Here is a 20,115-nt window from a genome sequence, read left to right as displayed (position 1 = left end):
AAAAGATATTTTTTAAAATGAATAATAAATAATAATATTAACGCAAATAAATTGATTGGAAGGGAGTCACTTCAGTAATGATATTTATTTTTATAAAAAAAAACGTGATATTTGCTCACTGGCTCAAATTATTGTCACTAGGGCCATTTGTTAGCACGTGAAAATAATTACTCTCTATACTTTATAATTTATGTGCTTTTTAAGATTTACTTTAAAAGAAAAATATCACTTTTAATATTCTGTGAGTGTTAATATTTTGATTTCAAAAATACAAAATTTACTGGCGTTCTTAAGAAATTTAATTATTTTTATTGTTTTTTGAGTGAGCAACGATTGTGGACGTTTGTCTTCTTCTCAATTTTTTAAGAGCTAGAAGACGTGTTTCTATCAATATATATAAGTAATAAAACTCTTTTTCGTTAAGTAATATGAGATAAAATTCTCTTGAAAAAGATAACATTTCGTTCAAAATTTCATTTCTCTCTATTTTTTATTCATATCAAGTTAAATCCAACAGTAAATAATTCTTGATTGCGATATTTTTTTATTTTTGACTAAACTTTTTGAATTTGAGTCTCTGAAAATAAAATTGTGTCACCTTCATAAATAGATATTGCAATATAATATTAGGATATGAGTTTGTTAAATAACTTATCAAAAAAAATTGCGTGTATTACTTAATAAGTTAAGTAGATGGCAATTGGCAAGTTAATGTGTGCTATACAAACCATAAGGTACAAGTTTTCCTTTAATTAAATATAATTTAAAGGTGTTATTCTTTTTGAGATAATATTGAGTCCTTTAATAGAAAGATAAAGTTAGTTAATTAGTTTCATTACTTCAAGTAATTGTTATTTTAATTTTCTTTCTTAGGGAATATTATGGCCGCATCTTTGCTAGGCAAAAATTTTCAAATGTAAATAAAAATATTATTTAAACGTATTGATATATAATTTAGATAAATATTATGGGAGACGTGGGAGCGGTAGGATGGGACTACGAGGAGGCTAGAGTGAAGATGAGGGAGGTTGAAAGTTAAAAGGTGGGGATCAGAGGACACAATTAACATGGAATGTTACTCGTAATTTTTTGTTTTATTTTTTCTAGTTTCACTAAGAAAATCATTTTCGATTTTTTTTTTTAGTGAAAATGATTTTCAAAGCAAACAACACAAATTCCACTAGTTTAGGACATAATTACGTGTTTTCTCATGAATTTTTGAAATTACCATTCATGTCAGATTTCGATTGTCAGATATCCATATCTGACGCGTTCAGATACATGTATCTCGAATACATGGGGTCAAATTAGGCGTAATTTGTCCAAATACACTGTATTCAAGTGAATTCACATATATATGAGATACACTAATTCTCTTGATTACCTCTCTCCATATATATCTTATATTTTAGAATATATCTGGTATCCTAGATACATGTGATTCACATGTATCTGGAATATACACTCTCTCACTCACCTCCCTCAATCTCGCTCGCATCTCTCCATCTTTTGATCGCCTCTCTAGCTATTATCTCACTCGCCTCTTTCCCTATAAATTCAATTTGAAATTATTTGTTACCTTTGTTTTTTTTTTTACTCTTCACATAGTTTGTAGAAACTTATATTAAAAAAGAAAATTAAAAAAAAAAGTGAAAAATAGTGACCATAAAGTTATCATTATTATTCGAAACGCGTGGACTATAGTATTATAATTTATAATTTCTTTATCACTAACATGTCCTAATTAATATAAGTTGACTTCATGAGTTATTTATTGGCAACAACTATTTGCCACTGTTTTGGGCATATGTTCAATTCACACGTAACAAAGTTAAGGATCTTGGGTCTATCGTTTGATCTCATTTCACTATCATTAAAAAAATATTTTTTTATTTTAATTTATTTGTCTGACTTTAGAAAAATAAAAAAGATTTTCAAATTTTATTATCTTAATTTAAAAATATGCCTCAATTTCATATTAGTTATCCACTTTTTCTTTTACACACTTCTTAAGAAATCGTAAATAACAAGAATAATTTTATCAATTTACCTCTTTAATTTTTTTTAAAAAATCTTTATAAATTTATTTACACTTTAAAAAAAATATTATTATAAAAATAAGATGAGAATGGTTTTATCTAATATTAAAGTAGGATAGGTGCAATTAAAACTATAACATGATAATATCTTCTGCAATTATTGTCTAATGTATATTCATGAAGTAATTTGGGTGTGTCCAAATTTTCCTTAATAGTGATCACATTAAGTGGTCATAATTATAACATGTGTTTATCTTTTCTTGGTTATTTCAAATGAGATGTTTAATATAATATTCGTAATATTGGAGCTAGACTATTTTAGATTTATGTTGGGTAAGGCTTCATTAAAGTGGGGAAAGGGGTACGTAGCATTGCCTAGCAAAGATTTTTTCATACTCAAAACTCGAACTCGAGATATCTGATTAAATGAGAAACATTTTATCCACTACACCCCATCGATTGATGGTGCGTTAATCAATCCATCCTATAACAAAAGTAGGGTGTGTTTGGTATGCATAAGAATATGCTTTGATCATAATTGAGAGAAATATTATAGTTTAGATCTAAAAGTAAAAAGGAAAATTAAGAGGATCTAAAAGTTTGAATTTTTCTTTCGACAAATGATTTAGATTTTTCAACACTTATGCTTAGTTTAATCGTATTTAATATTTACAAAAAGAAAAGAATAATTTGAGGAAGAAAATCATCATTACATTGTCATGAACCAACAAGATAAACCCATTAATAAATTAAAAAAAATTATGAATTTTAATGGTGCTATAAAAATGTCCTTAAAATATGCGCATGAAACTAAATATGTCATCCATAAAGGCAGGGGTAAGTCTAGATCTTCGGTGATAATTGACTAACTATTAGGTTAAGTGAGGGAACCATTTAAACTAAAGACATATTTAGGTTAAGTATTTAACAGTTAGGACATATATAAACGGCAGACAGATAAATCTTCTCAATTTCACTTATCAGGAGGATATTTTTGAACTTTTCCCGTTTAAATTTTAGTAACGTCTTAAAAAGAAAAAATCTAACACAAGTCAAGATAACACATTAGAGAAATAAGATGTCATATTATTTACCCCGCAATTAAACGAACTACGCAATCAAGTTTCTTCAATAGTTTGAGATAATAGAAGATTAAAGAAATTCTAATTGAATTATAGGTATCAGATAGCAATAATTTTGTTAAATAATATTATGATAGTACATTTTAAAAAAACACGTAAGGTAAGAAAATCCAACATAACAATAGGAAACGGGATGTGAATAAAACAAGCAACATAGGCATGATGTAAACGTTATTCCTTTGTTTGAAAAATGCATTGGAAACGTAAATGAAAATAGAGTTTTTGTTTTGTTTTATTTTGAGTCAACAGAAAATTATGTTTTTTTTAAAGAAATTTGATTCTTTCATAATTATTTAATATTATGGATTAATTTAATTTCTCTCAAAATAGAACAAAAATTTATTATACAATACTAGCAATAGAAATTACCGAACTTCAACAACTTCAACAACTAGAAAAAATTATACGGCACTTTTTACTTATAAAATACAATATAAAAAGAAGTAATTTGCATGTTTATTAGTGTCTGAAAATTTCTACAGTCAAGACACGAACATGTGCAATTAAGATTTTATTTTTCAATTCACACTACACTTTATTTTAAAACCCTTTTCATTTACTATTGAATTTAAGGATAATAATTTTATTATTTGAACTCTTTTTCTAATTCAAAGTTAACCAAAGAATGAAGAAGTCCTAATTGAATAATAATATCACATAATAATAACTTGCTCATTAAAATATAAATTTTTATATAATATATTATGATTTATATATTAAAAAAGAAGAAGGAAATAACATTAGAAAATGTAATATAACAAAGGAAGACTAAAACAAGAGAATTGAATTTTTTAGCTCACTTGCTATTTTTAAAACAGACAAAGACAAATTGGAGAAAATGTAAGAGAGAACACTCTAGATAAATAAAAAAAATTACCTTTTCCAATTAAAGTAAAAAAGTAAAAAATAAAAAAAATAAGAAAGCTCGTAAACGAAGGTTACAAATTTTAATGTGCTAAAATGTCTTTAAAGTATGCGCGTGAGATTAAATATATCATCCATAAAGGCATAGGTAAGTTCAAATCTCTTAGGATTATGACATGTGTTGAAATTCGGCGATAATTGACTAACTAATACACTAATTAGGTTAAGTGGGGAAACAATTTAAAATAAAGACACATTTAAATCAAATATTTGACAGTAAAGGTACATATAAATTAAGATATTAACGGAGGACGAATTTGTTCAATTTCACTTATTATGAGGATATTTTTGAGATTTTTTTCATTTAAATTTTAGTAACATCTTAAAAGAAAAAAACTTAACACGAGTCAAGATAACATATTAAAGAAAAGAAATGTCATATTATTCGTTCCGCAATTAAAAAATCTAAACAGTCAAGTTTCTTCAATAGTTTAAGTTAATAGAAGATTAATGAAATTCTAATTGAATTATAGGTATCATATAACAAAAATTTTGTCATCAAAATATAATTTTGTAAAAAATAATATTATGATAGTGCATTTTTAAAAAAAAAAACATGTAAGGTAAGAAAATTCAACATAACAATGAGGAACAAGATGAGAATAAAACAAGCAATATAGGCATGATGTAAACGTTACCTCGGTCTTGATAAATGAATTGGAAATGTAAACAAAAATAGAAACTTTGTTTTGTTTTGAGCCAAATAGAAAATTGTATGTTTAAAAGAAATTTAATTCCTTCATTATTATTTAATATTATGTATTAATTTCTTTCAAAATAGAACGAAAATCTACTATACAATACTAGCAATAGAAATTACAGAACTTCAACAAATTAAAAAAAGTTATACGACACTTTTTACTTGCAAAATACGATGCAAAAATAAGTAATTTGTATGTTTATCAGTGTGAAAATCTTTATAGTCAAGACACGAACATATACAATAATGATTTGACCAAATCCAATTAGAGGTGAGCGATGAAGACTCTCTTTTCACTCTTTAAAATATAAAAAAAGTGCTTTTATATATAAATACGGGAAAATTGTATGTAATAACAAATTATTAATTCAAATTGAATGCTATAACTATAGTTTGATTTAATTGTAATCCGTAGTAAACTGTTGCAATTCACCTCTCTCCCTGAAATTTTCGCTCGCCACTCTCCCTTTCTCGCTTGCCAGTCTCTCCCTCCCCTCTCACTTTATACATACACAAATGTATAAATTGTGTTTCTGTTTGTATAAAGCGAGAGAAAATTGTATACACATGCAGATATATATATTCGTCATATACACTTATAATTATACAATACAAATCTTCCCCTGCCCAGTTCTCTTTTGTCTTTCTCTCTTTCTCGCTTTATACAAACACAAATTAATTATATGTATAATTTGTGTTTGTATAAAGCGAGAGAGAGAGTGATTTGATATACAAACGTTTTATTTCGATTCAATTGTATACAAATTCAAATTTTATGCAGATATACAAACACATAAAATTGAAACGAGAGGCTGCCATCGATTTATACAAACGAGAGGCTGCCATCGATCTATACAAATGAGAGGCTGCCAGCGATTTTATACAAATCTGATGCTCCATAGCGACTTTATGTTTGCTATGAAACACAATTATGCAAATTAAAGCTATAGCATATAAATATAATTTTTTATATTTGCTAAATGTGAAAGTTACTGATATTCCTCTTTCTATATGCTCGATTAGGTACAAATAAACTTGATTTAAAATTTATTTCCTCTTACTACGCATTATTTTAAAACCCTTTCATTTACTATTGAATTTAAGGATAATAACATCTTTATTGAAACTCTTTTTCTAATTCAAGTTAATCAAAGAATGAAGAAGTCCTAACTAAATAATAATATCACATAACAATAACGTACTCATTAAAATATAAAGAGAAATATAAATTTATATATAACATATTATGATTTATAAATTAAAAAAAGAAGAAGGAAAAAACATGAAAAAATCTAATATAACAAAAGGTGGTATAAGACTAAAACAGGAGAATTGATTTTTTAGTCCACTTGCTATTTTTAAAACAGGCAAAGACAAATTGGAGAAAATTTAAGTGAGAAAACTTTGGATAAATAGAAAATTTACCTTTTCTATTTAAAGTAATAAAAAATAAAATAAGAAAGCTCCAAATGAATAATAGTATCAAATAACAATAGTTTCGTCATTGAAATACGAATTTAATATAATATTATGATTATTTTATTTTATTTTTTAAAAAACGGATGTATTATTGTAAGAAAATTTAATGTAAATATGACAATATATACGAATCTAATGTGACAAGACTTTTTCTTAAAGACTAAAACAAACAATGTAAATATGTACTTGTCCGTATTAATTTAAGTGTCTTATTATTTTAACACATTATATTTCTTTTTATATATAATTTTTTTTAGTTTCAATAGTGACAAATTTAAGACTATAGAATTTAAATAAATATACTCATCTTTAATATTATGATTACAAAAGTAAAAAATAATTTTTTTTTTTTTAAACATCGTATCTAATCAAACTAAGATATTTAAATTAACATGAAGGTATTACAGAATCAGATTGCAAAAATTACATCATCACCAAATTACAAATTTGATATACTATAATCTACATTCTTAGTTCATTTTTACTTAGTATTTTAAGGGATGTTTGGATAAATTTTTCTTAAGCAGCTTAAAAATTAAAAGCGAAACATCAAAGTAGGTTGTTATTTACTTTTGACTTTTGCCTTTTATTTTTATTACTTTTTAAGTGTCTAAAGATTTAAAAAATATTTAAAAGTTAAAAACATTTAAAAATAAGTTAATTCAAACACTTTCTGAATATATTTTTATTTAACTTTTCACTTTTAACATACAAAAAATAATAATTATTTTTTCTAATTTTACCCTCAATATCAATTACTTATTCCTTAATTCATTTATCGGTATCCAAAATTATACTTCAATTAATATATTCATAATACGAAAAATATAAAATGTAAAATGGACAAATAAAAATAAATGAAGAAAGTATATTATTTTGTAATTCCCATTCTCTTCAACTACTCTCCAAAACCACCCCTAACCCCCCTACACCCCCCCCCCCCAATAAAAAAAAAAAAAAGGAAAACTACTTCAAAGCAAAGAGAGAAATCACTTCCTTGACTTGAAAAAATATCATTTCCTTGAATTTTTTCTTTTATTATTTTTCTATATATGTCACTATATTTATTTTATATGTTATTATATTTTTCTTACCATCCTTCTTTGAAAATATTCTCTTGAACTGAACCCACTTGAAAATAGTCTCTCTATCTCAAAAAGGTAAGAACAAAATCTCTATACATATCATTCTTTAAATTTTATTTACGAAATTATATCAGATATGTTATCATTATTGTTGTCATCTTCAAAGTTATCCTTATAAATTTTATCCATGGAAGAATTTTTAAAATCTACTTTTCATTCGATATATATATCAGAGTTCGATTAGTTTGAATTTCACGCGTTATCAGATTTAGAATATATGTTTCGTATACAGAGCTCGAATCCAATGTCTCTAATTATAAATGAAGGAATCAAAACCATTTCACCACGATCCGTGTTAATTATAGAAGAAAATTGATCCTTTATCACCTACCCCACCCCCACTCCCCACCCCCAACAAAGAGAAAACAATATTTTTTCTTCCTCTCTCTCAAGTCTCTTTGAACCAGCACCTTGTATTGCATTTTTTCAAGAGAAAGAGAGAGAGAGACAAATATAATTAAAATAATCAAAGAGAAATAAAAGATAGCTATAGAGAGAGAATATCTTCCATACTTTTTTAACATATATTCTTTTTCTCTGGAAAAATTTCTTTCAATCGGAATAATTTTCTATAGATTTCTCTTCTTATATCTCACCAAAATCTTCATCGGATTTTTTTTTAATCATTTTGGGTTTATAGAGTTAATTTTCCTTAAAAAACATAAAAATCTGTATCCGATTGCATTTTGCAGAACTGAATCTCCGGTGATACTGATTATTCAGTTTCCGATCATCGGAAAAAGTGCCTAATCGGAAAACCAGAGGATTTTATTGCTAAAAACCTTGTTTCCGATTAGAATTTGTATGAACAATCGATTTTTTTTTTTGTGGGTATAATTAAAATCGGATAAAGATTGAATTTGGATATCTGGGTATTGATAAATAATTGATTTTACGATCTGGGTTGATTTTTTTTTGCTCTGAATCATCAGTTATGGCGAAGAGTAGTGGGACTTTGGATAAATGGAGGGACTATTTTCGTACTGCAAATTCGGATATATTCGATATAATTGAGTATGCAGTTATGGTTGCTGCTGTTGATTGTCCAAAGGAGTTTAAGCTGAGAAGAGATGGAATTGCTGAAATGCTGTTTACATGTAAAGTTACTATGTGTTTTGGTTGTGAGAAAGTTGATTTAGCTGTACCAATTGCTAGTAATGATGATGAAGGAAAAATTAAGAGTAAGGATGAGTTTGGTGTTAGTAAAGAGAGCAAAGCTAACTGTAGGATAGATCATCATGATGTTGAGATGAATGTGAATCAAGTTAGCAATTATAGTTATGGAGAAGCTGAGGCATTAACTGAGGAGATGGAGGAAGAGACACAGACTTTTGGGGAGGTGATGAGGATCAAAGATGTCATTGATAACAACCAAGCTGAGGTTTATTTCATCTGTATTGAAATTTGATTATACTGTTGATTTGAAGTATTTTGCTGTGTTTGGATTTGTTTAGACAAGAATTGGTGAACTCTGTGTATGTGAATTTGAAGTTTGTGTTCTTTTGGGGTTGATCAGGAAGAAGAATCTTGATAATTGAGCTTAAATGGTGTTTGATTTTGGAGTTTCTGATGTTGTCTGACTTAACAATGGTTACTTTTATGGTTGAATTTGATGAATTTGAAATTTCTGTTCTTGTGGGGTTGATCAGGAAGAAGATTCTTGATAATTGAGCTTAAATGTTGTTAGGTTTTTGGAGTTTCTGGTGTTGTCTGACATATAACAATGGTTGCTTTTATTGTTGAATTTGATGAATTTGAAATTTCTGTTCTGGTGGGGTTGATCAGGGAGAAGAATCTTGATAATTGAGCTAATGTTGTTAGATTTTTAGAGCTTTTGTGGTTGAATTTGATGGTGATTCTTCTGTACTAGTGTCAATAACTGGAAAATCTGATATGAGGTTGTTTACATGTCACAGTTAGGAAACCTTTATGCTTTTCATTTCCTTTTTTCCCCCTTTTTGTTCCTTTGATCTAGTTCTACAAGGCTGTTGCTTTCTTTAGCTTTAAAACAATGTATAAAGCTACTTTTAAACTCTTTATCTCTTTTGCAATTTCACTTGCTTGGTAGTTTTGAGCTTTTCTCTAGCAATCTGGTTTTGAGTTATTGTTCTTTTTGACAGGCTGCAGAGTTGTTTGAGTGCTTAAGAAGGCTTCAACTAATGGCTTTGTCTGTGGAGACTTTAAAGGTTTGATCTTTTGCCGCTTCCAAAATTTCATCTTCCATTTGTCTTGGTTGCAGTTTTTTAAGTTTATTTTGGATGGGCATAATTGATTGCTTCTATATCAGGCCACAGAGATTGGAAAGTCAGTTAATTCTCTCAGAAAGCACAACTCAAAGGATGTTCGACATCTGGCCCGGACATTGATTGAGTAAGTAACTCTTGCTTTGTTGCTGAAATAACTGTAAGATTATCGTCAAAATATTAATCCACAACACGGTTCTAGTAGTCTGATCCGCGGTATCTTTAATGTGGCTAAATTTGTTTTTATCGCAAAGGTTTGAACTTTTGTCTTCGAGTTGAACTAACATGTCGTATTGGTGGCTCTGGCAGTTTGCTTTGTCAGTTGTAGTTTTGAGCTATTATTACTTTTTAACGCTTGCCACTGTTTGTCGCTTACCGGTTTTCTTTAATTGATGGTATCTTTACCGTAAAATGAAGATTACATCATAACTCAATCATCAATGCATACTAATGATGGCCATTGCTTTATTTATCGAGTGCTTTGCAAAATTTTGTGACTCACTTTGGTAGTCCCTTTTTATTTATCAGAAGTATATGACTGACCTTGCTCCTTACCCCTGTAATTCGAGCTCTAGTTTTGCTGTTTTGTATACCTCCTTGTTGATCTATGCAACTTTCTGATCTACTGGTTGGGTACATCGTCTATTTCTATAGAGTTGCTTAAAGTTAGAATTGTTTGTAGCTTATTGCTGATCACATTTTAATGGATCACAGGGATTGGAAGATCTTGGTAGATGAATGGGTGAATGCTACTGCAGCCTTTGCAGGTTAATTGTTTAAGAGTTTCTTTTGCTTCCGTTTCAATTTTCAGTAAAAATGAATTATTCTCGTATGTTTTCATTTGCAATTCTGAGCTGAATTTTGAACTGATTTATTATTTCTTGCTTAAAGGTAACGAAAGCACTCCAGAGTCTATGAAAGCATCTGTAGTTGATCAAGACGAGGAAGGACTTCCTTCCCCACCTTTAGATGACTTAGCTTTCTTTTCTGCTCAGACCACTTCAATTGAGTTGTCACAAGTATGAACAGCTTCCCCTCTTCTAGAAAATTGATTGTTTTGTTTTCGTCGGCTGCCACTGACTTATTTTCTCTTTATTGTTTGTGAACAATGAAGTTCTTTGATGGCATGGATGATGATGGAAGTGAGTAGAATTTGTGTCCATATTCTTTCAATATCCCTTCGCTATTCAGCTCTTTGTTTGGATTCCCCTCTAATAAAGGTATATTGTTCCGATTGGGGATTTTATTTCAGATCCTCGAAACAGTGGGGGATTCAATGCGAACCGTGGAAATGGCCGAAAGCCATCACTAGGTAACCAGAACATTCCTTTCCAGAAGAAGCAGTCTGCTGATTACTTCAATGCTTCTCCCAAAGAGAATAAGGGTGAACAACAAAAGAAACAGGAAGCTGTAATCAAGAAACAAACAACAGTTGTGAAACCAACTAAGCCATCTGGAGGTGAATCTGGGCCTGGAAGACCGATAAAACCAGCCTTGGAGCAGAAGCTCAAGGTTAACGAGATGAACTTCCAGCAGAAATCTGATAAAGGCACAATTCAAAAGAGGCCTGTGGCGCCTCAACAGAATGTGAGTATCTGAAAGAAAGTTATCTTGTGATTCATGTAAAGCTTGATCCCTATCTAATGCATAATTTCATCCTATAGAAACTTAGACATTCAGATGAGCATGCTGTTCAAGTCAAACTCGAGGCTACAAAAAGAAAGCTCCAGGAACGGTACCAAGAAGCTGAAAATGGTTGGTCCTCACTCCTCTTTAAACTTTTTGGATACTTTACTGTATATATACAATTCGCGTTCAGTTTCCTTATGAAAACATTGAAATGAATTGATTCATGACTGTAAGGTCCGATAATGATCTGAATGCATCTTTATAATTGTCCTTCAGCCAAGAGGCAGCGAACCATACAGGTTATGGAGTTGCATGATATCCCAAAGAAGGGCCCAAACCAAGGTGTTGGCCTTAAGAATGCTCATATGAGACCTGGCAACAATAATAGGCATTGGGCAAATGGACGTCGTTGAATTGATTTCAACAGACTATCTCAATAAGTTCTCTAGTTTCATCCACCTCTGCAATTCATTCTCTTAGAACAACACCGATGACTCCTCAGCTGAGTAAATTCTCAACTTGCTGTGTAAACAAAGGATCTCGTCTAATTGACCTCAACAGAGAGAGGCCACTCTCAAATCGGGAGAGGCATATTAATGTTATCGGAGTTGCATTATGATGCTTAGATAAACATTTTCTTAGACCTCACAGTACAGGGGCCTGCGGATTTCGGTTTAATTTTCTTTTTGATCTTTAGGAAGGACATAATATCGTCCGTTTCGGATGAACCATCTTTTGAGCATTAACCATATGCTTTCATAGAAATACCCTGACTGTAAATTTGCACAGAATAAGTGCATTGAAATATATGAATTAGAATATAAAGTGATGGTTACATTTTGGTCTTTTTTAGACAATTAGATAGAGCTATTTGAGATGATTTTGTTCTATGTAGCAATAAGTATAGTTCTTGATGGGGTTTTGCTCCACCCTTAACCAGATGTCTCATGTTCCAGCCTCGGGGATGGAGAAAATCCTATTGGGTGCGACTTATGCCATACTTGTTTGTTGACTTTGTTGGTTTTGGATAAGGATTTGTGTAAAGGTATTCCTCCCCCCTACGCCCCACCCCCACCCCTATAAAGTGGGAAAGATCTTGTTGATAGTTAGTTTGGTAGGGGCTTTGAATACCCCTTATTACAAGGGAAAAACAAGTGGGGGTTGAGTGATTTTAGGTAGGGACACATTTTGTAGAGATTTTGGTTGTTGCTATGGGAGATTGGTGGATAAGCAACAACAAATGATGTAGACACACATACTAATTGCATTTAATCATACTCTGTTCGGTTCATATTATCTGTCTTTTAATATTTTTTTATATATAAATACATAAATTTCGTAGTTTTATTATACTAGTATAAAACTACTATGAGTATTTTTTTTCTGGTTAAATAGTTCACTTGATTATCACTCTACAAGTTGAAACAATTTGGGATAAATAGAAAAACCCTAAATGAGTTTTTAATTTTAAAAAAATGTAAAATGTGTTCCAATTACGTGACGTCCAATACCATTTTTTTTTCCCACATTATTCCATTCATATCCAAATGTCTACTTTAACTTAAAAGATTATTTTATGATACTGTAAAATTATATTTATAATATAAGTAAGATTTCAAGACTTGCTTAGTACAAGAGTTTGTAGATGTGAAACATTTGGTTGTTCAAATTACACGTCTCTTTAATTAGAGCCTTAATTATCCCATAAAACTTGATTTAGCACTAAGCACTTAACAATGCAATAAAAGTAGTAAAAAACAATATATTTTTTTCAACAGAAAGTTGGTGATTTTATTTTTATGAGAAAAGCCAAAGTGGATCCCACTTATTGCCTTTACAAAACCATTGTCCTCCAAACACCTCATCTTATCACAAATATAAAATATATTATTAAGTGGATGTGTGTATATATTATGGCACATATTTATTTTGGTGATTTAATGTGTTAGTATGATAATTTAGGTGGAGTTGGTAAAGGTAAGGAAGGTTGTTAAGTGTTAAATCCCACTCTAATTAGCAAAGAGAGAGACTTATAATGAGAAAAAGGAATATTATTATTAATATATCGAGATCGGTTGTCTATTTATAATTTAAGCGATTGAGTAGATGACTATTTAGATTAATTCTTCTTGAATATTTAACTTTCACAAGTACTACATGTTTAAAAAGCATTTCTAAGAAAATAATTAAAATTAAAATTGAAAAATAGTATTTTAAAAATATATTCTTAAAAGAGATACATACAAGTTTAAAATTGTTACATGATGTGATAATTCATTTCTTAAAAATCTAGAGTAGTGATCTATATAATTTTCTTTTTTCAACTATGAAAAATCACAAATAATGTTTAGTAGTATGTTCTTTGAGAAGAACAAGAAACAAACTAAGGTTATTGCAGAGTGATAAAGAATAATTTTGAAATCCAATTTTAAATAATGAAATTTCTTTTGTAAAGAACGTATATTTCATGTTATCATAGAAGTCTTTTTGACATAAATTTAAATTTAGTCAGACTCAAACATAAATATCGAAAAAAAAGTAGCACAACATGTTTGTTGAGATTGACTCTACTCTTGAATGAAGACAATGAATCAAATCATGTTACTCAAAGAAATAAAAAAATAAAGAAATATAAAGTCTAGACGTAATTTTTGACTATTTTTCTAGAGGATGAATATGGAATTTTGACCCCACAAGTTTAGTTTCCTCCCTATCTTCCCTACAAAAGAAATCCTCAATATTTATTAATCAAGTACCTTCCTATTACCTTTCCCTCCACATGCTAACAAATTAAAAAAATGTATATATTATATAGTGCCATAATATAATAAATTTATCTTTTTTCATTCATGTATCCAAAGACCCCTCTTTTAAATGCCCATCTTTCTTGACCTTCTTACTTTCTTTTCTATTCGATGTCATTGATATCTGTATTAAAGTTCGATTAGTTTAGATTCATGTCACATAAAATTCTATTGAAAGGAAACATATTTTCTATCAATTTTTTTTTTATATTTAAAACTCAAATTTAAAATAGCTGATTTAAAAAAAAGAACAGACTTCATTCCCTGCATCGGTGCATCCTTTGTGTTTTTTCTTGACCTTTTTGTATTTCTAACTTTTAAACTATTTTTTTTCTTAGAGGAAGTATAGAATGAGTCTTTTAGTTTCAATGGTATACTTTTGGTCATTTCTAGTAGTTTTCTTGTTCAACAGAAATACAAATATATAGATATTAATAATGAGAAATTAATTTCTTAGAAGAAATTAAAGTATATTTTAGGATGTCTCCAAATTTTGGGAAACCAACTAGATAGGAGGTGGTGACACGTATTATAAAATCTTATAAAAAAATAAATCATGATAATGGTCGAATCAAAAATTTATATCAGATTTTTTTAAAAAAAAACTATCATAATTGAGTTATGAGTATCAAGTTTTAAACGTGTGATCTAAAATAATTTTCAAATTGCCTTTATTATGAATATTATTAGAATATATTTTTATATTAAAGAAATTTAATAATTTATATATAATTGTTTAACGAAAATCAGTTACTAGATTTGTCTTCGATCTTTGGTACCATCTCATGTTTTAATTTCGTGGAGTATTTGATAGGACATAAAGTTTATGAAAAAAGACATATTTTTATAATTATTAAACCATGTCATTATAGAAAAAGAAAAGAAATGTAAGCTAATTTTTTAAATTTAATAAAAGTAATTCTTTTTAAAATAAATTCCAAAGAAAATGCTGTCACGAAATTGGTATTTTTTTTGCTTTAAAAATCATTTTTTCAAGTATTTCATGAAGGGTTTAACTTATGTTAAATGTATTATCAAATATATATGTATGAGTAGGGGTTTTCATGGTTCAAATAAAATCGACCTTTTATGTTTTGATTTTTTGTTTTTTTTGGTTTAATACCAGAATATTGATTTTTATCTTCATTGATTAATTTATAATTTTTGGTATAAATTATTTAGATCTATTATGATTTGTACAATATAGGTTACGTATAATATCATAATTAGACACATTTGAGAGAGACAAATTAATATATCGATTTTCTAGCAAATGAAAGACACAACCATGAAGATGCTTTAATACTAGTATATACTACAAAGTAATTCACTTAATGAAGATATCGAATTTCTCCTCTCCTTAATTATGAATGATTTAATTAAGTGTATATGTGTCTGTGTGGTCTTTGCGTGTGTATAATTAGTCTTCACTTTTTGTAAGACTTTTATCAATTATTTTTTTTACGTGCCATTATACACGAAAAATTAAGAAAGTCATGTAATTTCTAAATGTTGACTCGTAAATGCAAATATTTATCTTAAAAATGGTGGGACTATACGTAATGTTTCCCCAACTCATTACAAAAGTCCTCATGAAGTTTTTTCCGATTTTTTTTGGGTTATCCAAGATGCCAGATCCATGGGTATTAGCACACGAAAAACTAAAAAAGTCATGTAATTCCTAAAAGTTGACTCATAAATGTGAAAATATGCCTTAAAAAATAGTGGGGCTATACGTAATTCTTCTCCAACTCATTACGGAAGTCCTCATAAAACTTTTTCAGGAAAAAAAATTTGATGCTCTAAGGCGCTAGATCCATGGGTTTGGGCTAATACACACGAAAAATCAAAAGGATGCGTAATTCCTAAAAGTTGGCTTGTAAATGCGAAAATATGCCTTAAAAATGGTGAAGCTATACGTAATGCTTCCTCAACTCATTACAAAAATGCTCATAAAAAAAATTCAGAATTTTTTTTGGATGCTCCAATATGTCAGATCAATAGACTAATACACACGAAAATCAAAAATCAAGAAAGTCGCTTAATGTAGGACTAAACAAATAAAAGAACAAGAAAAGGGAGGAAATTGTGTAATATGATAAGATTCTCTTTCTAAAAAGAGGAGATTATCAAAATAAATATTTTGTTCGTAAAGTAGCATAGTTTGCTTAGACTTGGTCATTAAGGTAAGCATATTAGAGTCGTCAAAATGGATTAGCCTCATTCGATCCGTTACTTGAGTAGGATTGAGTTATAAATTTAGGAGTGGCAATTGGGTGGATAGGGTTAAATTTTGACGGGTCAAAATGGATCAAGACAATAAACGGGTCAAGACCTAACTTAATCCAAATTTGTTTAGGTCAAACGGGATAGTAACGGGTTAAAACCCAATCCGCCTAATTTTTACTAAGTTTTAATAGCTTTATTTGTTATTTTATAAGCTTTTAGTACCTAATAAGAATTTTTTTTTTATTATAACTATATATAACATAAAAAATAAAATAAAATAAAAAATCAAAAATATTCTGACATGATTTCTCAAAAATCAATTTGCGTTACATATCAACCCAATTTGTAATGGGTTGAAATGAATTGAACTAACAAATCGATGGGTCGATAACCAACCCAAACCTATATGGATTGGGTCGGGTTAGGTGGGTTGAGTTTGATTTTGCCAGCTGTAGTTGTAATTTTTCGAGCCCATTTGAAATTGAGGCCCGCTGACCCTTAAGATTTGAATTAGGTTGGGCTTGGGCCGGTTTGTTGACCAAAATTATTTAATTTTAATTTAATATTTAAAGAAAAATGAAAACTAAAAAGAAATACTAATACTTAAAAATGTTGATGAATATTACAATTTAAGTTTTTTGTTTTTTGTTTTATGATGTTATCCGTTTAATAAATTAAATATCGTCATTTTTTGTTATATAATGATTTGTTATTTTGTGATGTCATTACTCATTTGTTTGTTTGATTAAGTTCTTTTGAAGTTTTAAAGTTTCTACAAACTATTTAAGATGTTAATGTTAGAAACTAGTGCAATGTTCAATGGTGTTCCAAATTAATATTTTATTTATAAAGTATTATAATTTAGATGATTAGGAGATTATTTACAATTTTTATTTTTTAAAAATAAAATATAATTAATGAAGGGCTAGCCATTTTAAAACCCTTTCTAACGAAGAATTGATCTGTTTTTGTCTATCAAAACTCTTTAGTTCATAAGGCCTGGATTGTATTGACTTGTTTTGACGGCTCTAGTTAAAAGTATTTGATGGTGCATTCGAAATGAGACTATGAATCTCAAAAATATATAATTTAGTAGTTACAATAAATCAAAATGCACAAATAATAGACATAGATCATATGGGATGAAAGAGAAGACATCAAATAGGTACATATTATAAAGGTATGAGAAATTGTCTTTGTTCAATTAGGTAAAAGAAAGTCGAAAAAATTAATAAGAAGAGCACTATGCTAGCTATGTCCCTCTTATTTTCGAAATGCTATAGTACCCTAAAGTGGATATAGAAACGAGAATTTTATTTGTATTGCCATGAAACAATAGTCATATTCGAATCTGATTTATTAATTTATTTGATAATCTATCTGTCATCACGATCGCCATATATCTATTTGTTATCTTTCGAACATTTAGACGTCGATGAAAAGTTAATATATATCGTCCCAAATTGTATAATTGAATTTAAAATGATTGCTAAAGTAAACAATTAAGCTAAAAAATTCTCAAATTTATATATTATAGGATGATAACTTATGCAGAAAATAAAGGTACATTTAAAGCTGAAAAACATTTAGTTACGTACACATTTTTCTTATCTCTTAATTGGGCAACAATAATTTAATTAATACATAAGATAAGAAACACTTAATTAAACATGAATTTACAATTAATTAAAGATTCCAAATTTTTGGAATTTTATAAACAGACACATTTGGATAAATATGTCGTTGACTTATGAGTCCAAATTTCTGCTCACTGTAGTTTTAAATTCTTCAGAAGCCTGCAAACAGAATAAATATAAAATCATATTATTAAAAAGTATAATAAAAACCAACTCTTGGATGCAATACAATATATCATCAACTTAAAAATAATAATAATTATGTTGCTCATAGTTGTTTTCAGTGTAGTTTTTTTCGACGTCGTATGTTTTATTTAAGCTAATAGTATATTTTAAATAACTTCTCTATATTTACAATAAAGTTGTGTACGCACTATTCCTTTCCAGACCCATCTATGAAATTACATTGTTATTATTGTGTATATCCACGTGAGGCGGATTCAAAAATTAAGTGTAATGAGTTTATATGCTTGATTTTAAAAAAATATAGTTTTAAAACTCATAATATTTATACTACTAAACTTTTTCATATTATCTATGATTGGTGCTGAAAATGAAGGATCAATGACAAATGCTAGTCAAACAAGTATGTATAATCGTTTGAAAAATAGTTGCATGTGGTTTTTCGTAATAAGTGAAATCAGTAACCTAAAAAATAAGACAAGTAATATGCTACAACATGTTAATTATAATTAAATGATACATCGACATTTCAAAGAAAAATAATAATTCATAGTCATTTTATATAAGTTAGTTAGGTTCAATGATCATAATACTATTATTCAAGGTATATAATAATAGCTAAAAAAAAGTTAGCTTTTATTTCAAGCCAAAGGTGAATATAAAAGATACTAAAACTTTTTTCCTTATCGGATATGTCTAAATCGTCCCCCTTTAAGGATATACAACTTAGAGTTTAACTCCTTTACACTTACAATGTAAACCAACTTTTGCATTATCAGATTACCTAAAAATTAACTATAGATCATCGTTGGTATAATCATAAAATGATCATTAAAAAAGTGTAAGTCGTTACGAAAACATTATAAAGTTGATGATTTTTTTCAAGAATTTGATCGCCCAATTAATCAAGCTAATTCCATACGAATCAATACTGAGAAGCACATCCATTATAAAAATTCTTTATAATATCAGTATGTAATCTAATTGAATCTTGTTACACAAAGAATTAATAGTCAAATAAAAAATGCATCACGTCAGCCAAAGAATATCTACATGCATGAAGATTTGTAATCTTGAAAATAAGTTTATTTATTACTAGCTATCGACATATATGATCAGAATGTATATAACTAAAACTCGATCGTATAATACTAGCTATCGACAGATATGATCAGAATGTATATAACTTGAACTCGATCGTATAATAATGTATGTATAGTACCTTTGCTCATTAGCATAACCTCTAGCATTGGTTTGATCAGAAGTAGTCCTATAATTAGGCAAAGGGACTTGATCATTTTCAATTTGAGTAATATCTTTTATCAAAAGATCATAATGCCTTCTAACTTCTTCAACAGATTTTCCACCAACATATCTAGCTATATTATGCCATTTTTCACCATTATTGTCTTTGTCATACATAACAATTGCCTCTTCAAACTTCTTGTTTTGTTTTGTTGTCCAATTTGTGGCCATTTTAGTAATGAATTGAACAAGAAGAACAAGAAGGGAGAATATAATATATGGTTTTTGTTTTTGTGGTAAAAAGAGAGTATTTTGAGCTCCTTATATGCTGGAGGATGAAGGTATTATTTTGAGTTGGAGCAAGCTGTCGAATATATCTTTTTATTTTTATTTCTTTTTCATTCTTTTACAAGTAGATGTGATACTCATATACTTAAAAAGAGTCTAAATAGTAAAAAAGAATTAAAAAAATTGATATGTAATACTTCGGAACCGGTCTTTCTAACTTCACAAGATAGGGATAAGGTTGCGTACAAATCCCCCCTCCTTAAATTTCCCTCCGTCTCAAATCTCAATATGTGATGTTATTTGACTTAACACGAAGTTTAAGAAAGTAAATAAAGTTTTTTAATTTTGTTTTCTTAAAATTAAAAAGATATCTAGCTAGAATGTATCAAATTGTCTTTTAATCTTGTGGTTTTGAAGCATGTCATATG

The 20,115-nt window shown here is 28.6% G+C and overlaps 2 protein-coding genes across 2 annotated transcripts; one reads left to right on the top strand and one right to left on the bottom strand.

Annotated features, from left to right (window-relative positions):
* Positions 1 to 7,839: 7,839 nt before the first annotated feature.
* LOC125806828 (probable mediator of RNA polymerase II transcription subunit 26b) lies at positions 7,840 to 12,164 on the top strand. Its single transcript, XM_049486578.1, has 9 exons — positions 7,840 to 8,810; positions 9,550 to 9,615; positions 9,717 to 9,799; positions 10,387 to 10,439; positions 10,564 to 10,691; positions 10,787 to 10,814; positions 10,925 to 11,259; positions 11,337 to 11,427; positions 11,578 to 12,164. Exons 1-9 carry the CDS (start codon positions 8,364 to 8,366, stop codon positions 11,712 to 11,714), a joined length of 1,368 nt encoding a protein of 455 aa, XP_049342535.1. The 5' UTR covers positions 7,840 to 8,363; the 3' UTR covers positions 11,715 to 12,164.
* A 5,725-nt stretch (positions 12,165 to 17,889) lies between these two features.
* LOC125806840 (protein RADIALIS-like 1) lies at positions 17,890 to 19,687 on the bottom strand. Its single transcript, XM_049486590.1, has 2 exons — positions 19,377 to 19,687; positions 17,890 to 18,130 (listed from the first exon to the last, which is right to left on the bottom strand). Exons 1-2 carry the CDS (start codon positions 19,628 to 19,630, stop codon positions 18,103 to 18,105), a joined length of 282 nt encoding a protein of 93 aa, XP_049342547.1. The 5' UTR covers positions 19,631 to 19,687; the 3' UTR covers positions 17,890 to 18,102.
* Between the last annotated feature and the right edge of the window lie 428 nt (positions 19,688 to 20,115).

The sequence above is a fragment of the Solanum verrucosum genome, unplaced genomic scaffold (assembly GCF_900185275.1).
Source record: "Solanum verrucosum unplaced genomic scaffold, falcon-dt-bn FXZP01000196.1, whole genome shotgun sequence".
NCBI classification, from domain to species: domain Eukaryota; kingdom Viridiplantae; phylum Streptophyta; class Magnoliopsida; order Solanales; family Solanaceae; genus Solanum; species Solanum verrucosum.
Note: the sequence above shows the minus strand (reverse complement) of the source record. Positions and strands in the feature narration are given on the sequence as shown.